We start from the raw sequence: 12,599 nt of genomic DNA, 5'->3' as shown, positions 1-12,599 counted from the left end.
TGTGTGTTCTGCACAAGGAGGTTTTGTCTTTGATGGCATTGTCACAGCTGCAGCTTTATGAGTTTGCTTTGCCAGCAGCTGCCCTGAATTTTGCTGCAGTAGCTTGGCTTCAAACTCCAAACCGCGTTTTCCAGTAAAATGCTAGTCAGTAAAAAAACATTATCTTCAATCTTCTCAATACTGAAGAAGTGCAGTAGTAAATGTGGGCTCAAAAATTTCTTTCTGAATGGTAAGACATTAACTTTGTATTCCTTGAACCTTAATATATAATTACTTACCTAAATGCATGTATATTGCCACAGATTTAATGCTAAAGTTATCAGTGATTTGCTGCAGGCTGTTTTTCCTCATTTAATTTCTTTGTGTGAATCCATCAACTGTAACCTACAATGCTAATTTTACAAAAATACCTGTATTTCATATGATATCATCTTTGCCCATGACTTCTAGAATGTACTGTTTCATCCTGCCACAACTTAAAATTTCATTAAAATGAAAACCTGGCTGTTAAATCAAGTGTTCCTTAAAACCAAGAGGTGGGATTTTCCTCCTGTTGCTTCTATTTACCAAACTCCAGTGTGTTGTTAAGGGACACTTCACCTTATAGGTTGTGGCAGATAGTGTCAAAGTTTCACAGCAACCTTCAGATAATCATGATGCTACTCCAGTCTCCTTGATATCTAGGTAGGTTAATTACAGTCTGACTCATTATGTTATTTGTAGCTTCAGCTTTCCATATAACACAGTTTTTTCACCTCCCAGCCAAAAGCAGTGATTCTCTGTCGTGTGTGTTACCAGCCACTTGTTACCCTTCTTAGAGGCAAGGAAGTTGTGCTCCTGCTGAGCCTCCTGTTCCTGAAGGATCACATTAGATATAGATGTTTAGGAAGCAGTGCAATAGCAGTCACACAGCTGTGGTTTCACAGTCATCTGCATTATTAGGGCATTTTTTTTCAGTTTGTATACACTGCAAACATTAATGATGCAGTGATTATCTCTATTTTGCATACTTATTCACAGATAATGCAAAATATATGTTCACAGTAACAAAGAAAAGATTGTTCTCATTAATGTCTGTGTTTGCTGTTTGCTTTTCAGTTAGGCTTAATTAATCCAGTTCTGTAGATATTATCTGGGTACTGTAAGGCAGTTCTGTGAGCATGACTCAACATGAGCCCATCAGATATCATTTATTTTATTTGGTTTGATAACAATAGCAATTTTTATGCGTAGGAAGATTGTTTCTGCTTTTAACCAAGCGTGGTTACTGTGGATTAATTTGGAGCACATTTGCATGCTGACAAATGAAGCAGATCTTTGATACCAGATCTATCACCCAGCCCTGCACTCAGGGCTTTTCAGGAAGCATAGTCTGATAGTCTGCAGGCACTTTCCTGGAGAGGTGGCAATTTGGGTTTATGAAGCTCCACAGGAGCCCTGTGTAATCCCTGCCAAGTCATTTGTAGCTGTATTAAATCAGGATGTGATAGTGCCCAAGACTGACTTGGTTACTTAAAACAGTTGGAGAATAGGAGAAAACTATTAAGGGCTTTTCTGTGTGCACTCAGGGTCTGACAAGCCTGGATAGAAACCAGTCTTGAGTCACTTATAAATCCTTTTTTTAGGTGCTGTTGTAAATTTCTAGTTCTCTGTTTTCATATCAGAGGAAGTGATTTGATGAATTTGGCCACATTGTGGTCAGTGCCTGGCTTGTGCCTGCCTGGTGAAGACTGCAATCCATTGTGTTTCAGAAGCTGTGCAGACATTTGCCAGGGTCAAATATTAACCATTTGTCATTCAGAGGTTTTGGAGACACTGTTTGCATGTGTTTCTCTATGTTTGTTTTAAGAATCTTGAGTCTGTGACTTAAAACCACAACAATCAGATTTCTGGACCAATCAGCAGTTATAGAAGCAATTGTGGTAATTCATTTTTTTAGTGTATGGGGATAGTCTATAGATAATTTGGTCCAAAAACCCCATGTTTGTAACCTGTTAAGTAGGTAGGTCACTGCAGAGATTTCTCATATACTAATGCACATAAATGTACATTATTATTATTTTTGTGGGCTTAGAAAATGCCTATTTTTCACCTCCTACAGTAGTCTGAACAGGTGCTGCAACTGTTTTTAGTTATTTTTGCAATCAATCTAATTTCCTTGATTGAAAGCAAATTTATTTCTTGTATTTATATGAAGAAAAGCTAGTATTTTCTTACATTCCTGGGTCCAGCTGGGAGACAGTGGAGATTCTGAGAGGTTTGACAGGGTGTTTTACTACCACCTTCAGCAAATCTATTTTAAAGATGTGACCAGCATATGGTATTATTTAATGATCAAATTCAGAGCATAAAATCCTCAAGGTTTAGAAGTTGCAGCATTATTTATTTAAAGGGAAAAAAAAACATTTTCACATGGCAATATAATTAATTAAACATCACTCTTTCCTAGAGTCTTGAACACTGATGGCTTTCTAATGTGCAGCAGATACTGTATAAATTACAGCCATGAAGAACCTTATTTTTATATACTTAGTGAGTGTTATCAATAGTAGAAATTCACAGGTGGACAGACAAAAATGTCCTGCCCTGGGATTAACTCTAAAATAAGCTCTGCTGCACATATGTACCATATGGATCTGCTTTCCTTCTCATCCATTATAGAAATGAGAGGAAGTAGTTCATTGTTTCCTCATCCAACTCTCAGATTTGCAGGTTCCTCAAGGTAATAATTTTTCTGTATGGTCTATTTAACGTGCTAGGGATTTTTTTTAAAGCCTTCTGTTGAATTTGTGGCGAGAAGATGTTAGTGCACTGAGAAATAGTTCTGGGCCCGTAGTTTTAATAGAAAGTATTAGTATGTAGCTGAACTTCTGCAGCTGCAGAACCTTTCAGGATCATGTCAGGCTCGTTCACTGGAGTGGGTTAGTTGTGGAGGAGGGGGAAAACCCAAACAAAACCTTTCTATATAACATAGCAATTGTGCAGAGCAAACCTCTTGTCTTTGAATTTTCCTTGAAGAGGAGCATTGACCAATCAAGCAGTGAGAAGACACTGATGAGTGTTTAATTACACTGCAAGGGTCTGTGGGACTGGGTTTGTTGGCCAATATCCAGAAAAGTGGAATCCTAACCCTAAGCTGCAGTAGTGCTTTGCACCATCAATTGAGCCAGGAGGAGCCTGAAAAAGTTAAGGTTTTGATCATACATGAAAAGCCATTATTATTCTGAAATACTTTGTCTCTAAAAGTATTTAGAAAGTATCACAGATTTAAATGCAGCCATTTAATCACTTAGAATTGAAGTTCAGACTATTGTTCAGAAAGACCATAACCATAATTTATAGCTCAGACTGATGCCAAAATGATTAAAAAATAATTACCTATTGTTAGGTACAGATGTAATTAGGATAAACAGAAATACCTAAAGGCAAATTCAGTTGCAACATCAATGGTTGAGTCTAAGCAAGAAGCTGTGTTACATCTGGATTCCCTGCTCCAGGAGCAGCCCAGTATATTTTTAACATGTTGTCACTGTCAAGCAAGTCCCTGCACAGAGGAGGGAGTGCCACTGACAGAATTTTTTAGTAAATTATTTATACACACAAACAAATCAAGCATCACTATAATTTCTTCCTTATACTTAAGTAATGTATATTTTTGATTCCACTGATTTCAAAGGGACTTAAATTTGTTCCTCTAGTACTTAATTATTAAGTACAAAAGTATTTAGAAGAGCAATCTGTCAGAGCAGCACTTTTGACTGGTGTTCTGCTCTCCATGGACACATCCATCTAAGTGTTGATCAAACAGTGCTAAGTTAGAACTATAGAATAAAATGAAAAATTATTCCAGAGTCTTTCCAAGTAAAAATGGGAATTGTTAGTTTAATCTTATATTCATTTTCTTCACAACAGATGTTTAACTCAGTTATGCAAAAAATATAGTCTGAAGTGTGCCTGTCATCATTCTTCACTTTGTATTTACTTTCCTTTATATGAAAGGTTTTTATTTAGTAAATTTATATAGTACAAAACCATACAGAAAAATAGCTAATTGAAATCAATATAGTCTGAAGTGTGCCTGTCATCATTCTTTACTTTGTATTTACTTTCTTTTATATAAAAGGTTTTTAGTTAATAAATTTATATAATGTAAAACCATACAGAAGAATAGCTAATTGAAATCAGTTAATTTGCAAACAGGAAATAGACAATGCTTGAGTATATTTATCATTAATAAAAATACATAGAAAAATTAAGACTAAATAAACTAGGGTAAATTACTTACCAGTTATTACAACAAAGCTGCAATTGTTTTTGTCAAATGTGTCAAAATGTCCCCTTTCTATTTAACATTCCTCAGAGAGGAGACAGGAAATATATAAAAATGCTTCAAAATATGAAATTATGCCAGGCTGATGTCTATGACTAATTACCTGTGGCTAGTCAATATTTAACCTCAAAGCAATGCCTTAGTGATGAATCCTGCTCAACAGCCAAGCAGCAGCTCCTTGTAAACACTAAATAAATGGAAAGCCTTATTATCAGCTGCTTAAACCCACCTTCAGAACCCATTCTCTTCACACATCCCTCTCTGTGTTTTCAATTCCCCAAAACACTCACTCTGCATTTGAAATATTCCTGTCTTTTCCTGAACATGAATTTTTTTGAGTAACAAGGATACTTTTAAGGATTCTAAGTCTTCCCCACTGGCCCTTCATCCTATATGGATGAATATAAGCATAAATATCACTGCTGGAATATTTTATTTATAAACCTCTTTGCCTTTTTCCTGGAAAAATAATGAGACTCAAAAACTTATTCCTGATTTTATCATCTTAGGGAAACTGCTCTGCTTCATTACAATATGATGACATTGCTTGTTATTTATTTCTTTTATGTGTGCTCAACTACAAAAACACCAGTAATAAAAGTACAATTAAAAGCTTTCTTCCTCAACATCTTTGCTCTTTTTAAATCTCTGGCCATTGTATTTGTTGAATTTCATGATAAAAAGAAGATGGCAGTTTTTACTCCTGTTATTATCATAGAGCCAGAGTAGTGAGCTGACCTGCTACTGAATACATTAATCCTCTAATTATCATTTGAAGCACAGGTAAATTTTTCATATGTATTTGAATAAATGTAGCTACTGTTTCTACAGCTGTATATGCATTTGGTATTGGGAAGCTGTATTATCTGAGAAATAATTTTGAAAAATATACTTTTAAACAGTTTTATATTTATATGGACAGGAAAATCGAAGAGCCATATTTAAAATTAATTTTGTTTTCTTCCCTTTTCTGGGTGAACTTCAGTCTATGGTGAGATCAATAACAAAATATACCTTTACTTGGTGAGATCAGGATTTCATCTCATATCCTTCAGTGTTTAACCTAAAATTATATTTTTCTTGTGCTATTTTATTAGTTACTAGAAAGAGTATAATTCTGACATGCAGCAGTTAATTATTAATTATTAGCTCTGAGTGCATTTCTCTTTAGTAATTTGAAGTGTATTTAAAAGTTGGTGAATATTTTATAGAGAAAGATAAGCATGAATGCCATGAAAAAAAAACTATTTGTAGGTAGATATTGCAAGGGGAAGATATGGAGGATGAGCATGCTCAGTTGTTTGTGTAAGAAACTAATTTCTATTACAGGCATCACTCATTTAGACTTCCTTTCCATTTCACAGAAGATTTGAAAGGTAAGATAATAAATCTAGGAAAATGTGGAGCTAAGAATAGTGGTTTGGTTTGAGCTATGGGTGGCTGAAGTGATGCAGTGATGCAGGGGAAGGTGGGTTGATTAAAGTGGGATTGAGCAGCCGGGGGTGGAAGCATTCTGGTGCTAATACAGTGCATTTTTTTTATTTTTTTATTTTCATTTCCCAAGTCCATTCTTGCATCCACTCAGGAGTTCTGTTGGGGCTTGTGCCTTCAGGTTGTGCCTTGCATGGCTCAATGGCATATTATCCTGTGTGGATATCCTGTGGATATGAATGAGGTGAGACTCCACAGGGCACCCCATCCAGGCATCTTTGGTCAGAAGATGGAGATGCACTTAGACCTGAGAAGTGGACTGAAGCTTTAAAGAGAGGGGAAAAAACAGCACTGAATGCACTGGAGAGTCCTGCAAGACTCTGCTCATATTTTGGTAAATGAAATGTCTGAAGGATAGTGGGAATTCAAAGAGTAGAATTCAAGGAGTGGTTTTTCCAAATCTCATATATCCAGTTTCTCAGCAGGATCCATAAAAGTGCCTAGGGAGGCAACATCTGGTTCTTAAAGAAAAAAAAAAATATCAGTATAGAGTTAGAAGATACTGTTGAGTAACTTAAAATAACGAAGGTCTGGAGCATTAAAGTTTTGAGCAAATTAAAGCTCCACTAACTGGACACAGTCTAAAGAATTGGAACTTTGAACTAATAGATTTCATAGAATGAAAGAGAAACATTGGCTAGCAATGACAGCAGTGACAGTATGGTGTAGGAAAATGCCCTTTCTTGGCAGATCTGAACCAACATGATGCATTTTTGAGCATCTATAGAATCACACAGTTGGGTTGGTTTGGTTGTGAGAATGCTCCAGCCCAAATATGTTATTCATACTGATTACATTTGCATATGAGTCACATTCATTTTTGAATTTGCCAGATGTCCATTTATGTTTGTTTAAATAATGAGATCATTCCATGAAGTGAACACGACCTAAAAATATAGAGAGAAGACTATTTGGAAAAGTGAGATTTAAAATATCTTATACATTTTCCCATTTTGTGGGAAAATCCTGTGCAAGCAGGAGCCCAGCAATGTGGAGGCACTCTTCAGAAAAGCTCCCTCCATTGCTAACAGTTCATTAAACAATATATTATATAACAAAGCTTCATTTATTTTATTTCCCAGCCAAGCCAATTTTCCCATTAACAAGAATGTTCTCCTCCTGAATACATTCAAGTGTACCATTTTCAAAGCCAGCATTATTTGTTGCTTCTCTTTTTGTATTATGTGAAGATCCCAAGTCTTTCTGGATTGTTTTGTCATTTACTGTAGCATGGAAGATTTTTAGAATGTCCTGCTCAAGGCAATACATATTCTTAGACTGAGCAAACAAGGGGGAACTGAATTCTCAAGTTTTATGTTATTGCATTTACATAAACTTTTAACAAGCAATAAGGTTTTTAATGCACAAATGGAGACTACCAACTAACCACTTGAGTTCAACAAAGGCCCCTTAATTCATTTGAGACTTTTAAAATCTTTCTCAAGCCTGAAGAAATTCTGGTAGCCAATCACTACACACGTTAAACATTTACTTTAGTACTTGGTGAAATAAATTTAATCCTGTACAATGTGAGATTGCAGCCTTGGTAAAGAAAGTGAGCAGCATCATATCAGAACACACATCTGGTGAGCTACTCTGGTCTCTTTAAAGCAGAATTTGCAAGGAAAGGCTGCAAGAAAAGAAAATGGAGAGTTTAGCCAAAGCTCATGGTCAAAGCTCAACTGTCTAGGAGTATAATGATATAATATGCAGTAAAAGGAAACCACTAAAATTCAGTGTCATGCTGAGTTTCTCCAATTGATATACCTACCAGAAGCAAAAGAATCTGATGACATAATGTGATAATTATATTAATTAGAGAAAGGGGTATCTCATGTTCTTTCTTAACATACAACAGTTGGTATTATGTGAACTGTGCTATGACTGTCCATTCATTCCCCAAAGAAATATGGGTCTCAAGCACAAAAATAAAAAAAATCTTCACCCTTCCCCAGGCAAAATGTTTGGGTCTAAAAGATACAAAGGAGGCAAGATTCTTTTCAAATCATAGAAAATGCACCAGCACAACAGAGCAGGGTTTTTTTGTTCATTTGTTCCATACTCTTCTTTACATCTTCTTTAGAGATTAGTTTGCTGTTTCTTCCATTTTCTTGTCAGTAGTAACTGTTACTTGAATATATCAAGAACAGACCTTTCTGACATTTATTTGAACTACATCTGCTTTAAAATCTGTTGCAAATCAGTGGGCTAAGTTCTCATCAGGCTGTGTATGGAGCCCTAATGCCTGCTTTTGAAGAGAGATGCAAAACTTTGTACAGCTGAAAATCTGCAGAAGTAGAAACACAGGCAGACAAGGTGGGATGGGGCTCTGAGCAACCTGGGATAGTGGAAGGTGTCCCTGCCCAAGGCTGGGGGTTGAAACTGGATGATCTCTAAAGTCCCTTCCAACCCAAACCATCCTGCGATTCTAACCTTCTGTTACTGAAGGAGAGTTTGATGATTGTGTGGTGTTTAGAAAATGTGTGTGATCTGCGGGTGACTAGATTTGATACAGTCATCTCTGTTAAAATAAATTGCCAAAATATTCTAAGTATGTGGTTTTGCATAAATTAGAGGAATTCATGGAGCAGAAAAGCACAGGGTCCTAAAATTTTTTCCCTTTGTATGTTAAATCACGGTGCTGCAACTTTATCCTGAGTGCATTTTCAAGTGAAGTGGGAAGCTGTCACTATCCTTGTCTTGCATTCTGTGTTGATATTTTTTAAAATAGTCTATCTGTTATAAAATAAAATGGGCATTCAAATGACTGTTAGAGCAATTAGCTGGACTTCTGATTGATAAACAGATCAGTTTTTGCTGAAAGGTGTAAATAAAGCCGTGAGTCTGAGATATATGAGTCAGGATATATTCTCTTAAAAATCTTCAACTTTCCATTGCATATGAACTTGTGCACAATAATCTGATAGAAATGCTGACTTCTTCAAAATTTCCATTACTTGGTTTCCCTTGAGTGGCATAACTTTTATGCCATATTAGCCTTGTAGCACTTCCCGACATTCTCACAGTGTGTCGTCATTATAGGGGTATTTAGTTGAATTTGAGCTGATTAAAGGACAGTCAGATTGAAAACATCTTTCACTTGTGATAATATTTGTTTGACATCTGAACTTCAACATTCAAATGGAAGGAATTTTGCAGTGCATTTTATTTATTAATTAATGTTTTAAAATTCAAATGCTTTTCAGTAACCCATATTTTTGTCATTTATATGATATAACCTGCCACATCTTGCTATGGTGTTCTTCTCTTTTTTGGTGGGGAAGATTGGCTATACTGCAAGGATACAGTTTTATATATGTAGTTCACATTGTTTGGCATTAGGGAATAAAATGTAGGAGTAAGCAAAGTAAAGAGCAAATTTGTTGACTTTTTCCTCTGGGAACTACTTAAACATGTTGCCATTTAAATTATAAGTAGGCTTTGAATTTTTTGAATATGCAGTCATATGTAGTGGTCACTTTAAACCTGAAGCAGTATTTTTTATAAAAGCAACAGTTGTAATTTCTGTGGGGATTTACCTAGTATGGCACTTAGGCTCTTCAGCATTCTCAAATAGATTGTGTAGCATTTGACAGCTTTAAAGTTACTTTTAGCCTTGTGTATGTTTTATTTTATTTTGGAGAAACTCAAATACTCCACTGAAAGATGTTATTAAATTATACACATTGAAATTACTTAGGTTCTCTAGTTATTGAATTTTTGTTGTTGAATATGGTTGGCTTTTTGCTGACAAACCCTGGCATTTGTTTTCAGGTTTTATTAATGTTGACTGACGTTTTTTTTCTTTTATTTCAACAGCTTGATGAAGTTGTCCGTCAGAGAAATCTGCATAGTTTGGAACTTTTCCTTTCATGTGCACAGAAACAGTTAAATGTTTTATTAAAGGACGAGCCAGCCCCAAAGGAAAACAGAGACTGATATTCTCAGTGCTGATGATACAGTGTGATTTGTGAAGCTGCAAAAATTCTAGCAAATGATGAATATATTCCAATCTTTTTGGGTTGTACCATTGAATCGAGATTGATCTGAAATGCTTGGTAGAAACGTTCATGGATGATGTTCTTTTATTTATTTATTTATTTTAGTACTATTATCAGATAGAAAACATGAGAGAGAAAAAGATCCTTGGAAAAAAACCTTTAGGATTTTTCTTTCATGATATTTTCTAGTAGCCCATGGTTGAAGTTCTAGATAATTGCAGCGACAATGGAAACATTTCCCAGTTATGTCTGTTTTAAATTTGGTGCCATGGGTTAATGTGATTCACTCTTATTTTTGGTATTTTAAAAAATGTAGATGAACATTTTCTTGGTTATAGATACAAATTCATCTCTATTTCCAAGGTATCTGCCCAAGTCCATTGCCTCAGGTGAGCCTGAGTTGCTTAGTATTTCTAACTTCTTTTCATGTATAACAGAAGAATCAGTACTGAAACATAAGAGTGTTGTCAGGCATTTCTTAAGTCATTTATAAACAAATCCAGCTCTAGGAAGAGAAAAATTTACAAACTAAACAGTGCATCTGATTAGGGTGATGCAAAAACATTGCCATGACCAATGTATAGTGTGTATTTTATTTCTGTTTTATAGAGCTAGTTGAATTCCAAAAGTCATTTGCTCATGAAATTACGATTAATGTGACTGACCTCAGTTTCAGGAAGAAGATGTATGTAATTATGTGGAGACTGATACTGCACTGCCTCAGTGGAATTTCTGACAGAATAAGGAGTGCAGCTTGCTGACCTCACATGCCCTTTCTAAGTGCATGGAAGGAAATAGAAAAACTCCCCACTGACATTATTGGACTTTGGATCATTCATAGGTCTTTCTAGTCTTGCTAACAGCAGATGGAGTGGAATTTCTGTGCCTACACTCTATTGATTGTAGAACTGGGGCCTTAGGTGTAGAAGAGCTCTGAATGAAATAGGGGAAAATAAGTGTTCATGCTTAGGTATGCAAATAAACTAAGAATGATCTCTCTTATGGTGAGCTTATGGACATTTTTTAAGTGTGGCTCTTATTCTTTGGAGGTGTTTTGGGTTTGTTTTGGTTTTTTTTGTTTTTGTTTTTTTTTGTTTTTGTTTTTTTTTGTTTAGCTGATTTTTTTTCATCAGCACTTTTCATAAATTGTTTTCTTATAGTAATAAGGAGCACCAAATGGTTGCATATGTATTTGGCAGTATGAAATATGTATTGCAGAAAGTTAAGGATTTTATTTAAATCTTTTTCCACACTTCATTTTTGTAATCAAGCCCAAAGATTTTGTCTTTTGTATACACAAAAGTTCACTGAAGAAGTAAACAGGTTTTACTAGATGATGACCTTATCCTGCAAATGAATTAAAATTCAATCTTCTATTTGATACTTGATTGGCTGATCAGTTTCCATTTTTTCTGGCAGATAAGAAAATCCTTTAGTGTTAACGAGTTGCCTACTCATTTTTTATTTCTAAACCAGTGAAACTTTATCTCTGTAACTGCACCAAAGATGACATAGATGTCCCCATAGGATTTTTTGAATGTTGAGGTACTGTAGAAGGAAATTGATTGTCTAGTGCTTTCTCACAATGCGTGTTTAATTGTGGAGATGTGGTATGAGCAGATTCCTAAAACAACTGCTTGGTTTTGCTCTAGGACTGTACATGAAACAATATTCCTTTTTTACTAAAGATATACAAATGTTTCCCTTCAAAGCCAGAGCCTTAGGTGTCTATCAGCCTTCTTCTAATAAAGATTTGTATTATGACTTGCAACACTATGTAAAGGCACTTTTTGGAGAAGGTTATGATTGGAGTCAGTAAGATGAAGATGCCAGTTTCACTGGCAACTGTGATGCATCTTTCCCATTAGATCATGTGTTATTTAGTTTCAGCTCTTGAATATTGTGATGGTCACAGAGAACTGTACTTTTTTTTCCCCCCACCTCTGACAATTTTAGTCCTTTGATCTTCCTCTCTACTCTGCAAGCAAAATTACAGACTAGACCACAGATGTGCAAGACCAGATTGGAAGCTACATTTGAAAAAAGTCTCAGAGAAGAAATCTACTTATACAGCAAAACCAGACCTATTCAGTAGGTGAGCTTTGCAGTATAAAATAACTTGTACCTTCTCCATACTGCATCCAAAGCTTTAAAGCTTTGGGATATTTTTCATTATTTCTATCTAGCCATTTGGGAGAAGGGAATCATAGAATTATAGAATGGCCTGGATTGGAAGAGGCCTTGAAGATTATCCAGTTCCAAGCTCCTGCCATGGGCAGGGACACCTTCCACTATCCCAGGTTGCTCCCAGCCCCATCCAGCCTGGTCTTGGACACTTCCAGCTTCTCTGGGCAACCTGTGCCAGGGCCTCACCACCCTCACAGAAAGGAATTCTTTCCTAATATCAAATTGGAGCCCACTCTCTTTCAGTTTCAAGCCAGGGACAAGTTTGCATAATCCAGTCTGTCTCCTAGAAGTTAACACCACATTTTTAAAAATTATTTCTTTATTCCTACTTACAAACTGGATAATGACATAAAAGAGAAAATAGCATGTTGTATGTCTGCAGGGTAGAACTTTATCTGCCTCTGAGGCCTGGCTGGGAGCATTAAATTTTGGCGAGACTGTACTGGGAGGAACAAGCAACCCTGGAACTAATCCTCAGAATCAAAATGCAAGAACTAGAACATCAACAAAGCTCATATAATAAACATTTTATCTATATGGTCATATACTTCATATTTAAAATAAACCATAAATTTTGCTATATAAAGACA

General features: G+C 35.7%; 1 protein-coding gene across 2 annotated transcripts in view; it reads left to right on the top strand.

The window, feature by feature from the left end:
• Positions 1 to 10,835, top strand: part of CCDC91 (coiled-coil domain containing 91) — a 114,004-nt gene extending 103,169 nt beyond the window's left edge. For both annotated transcript variants that reach the window (XM_056481895.1, XM_056481893.1), the window contains one exon: positions 9,641 to 10,835. In XM_056481895.1, coding sequence (XP_056337870.1) covers positions 9,641 to 9,760 — 120 coding nt within the window. In that variant the 3' untranslated portion in view covers positions 9,761 to 10,835. The remainder of the gene's footprint in view (positions 1 to 9,640) is intronic.
• The last annotated feature ends 1,764 nt before the right edge of the window (positions 10,836 to 12,599 follow it).

Source organism: Oenanthe melanoleuca, chromosome 1A (assembly GCF_029582105.1).
Source record: "Oenanthe melanoleuca isolate GR-GAL-2019-014 chromosome 1A, OMel1.0, whole genome shotgun sequence".
NCBI lineage: Eukaryota > Metazoa > Chordata > Aves > Passeriformes > Muscicapidae > Oenanthe > Oenanthe melanoleuca.
This window is presented reverse-complemented; position numbering and strand designations above follow the sequence as displayed.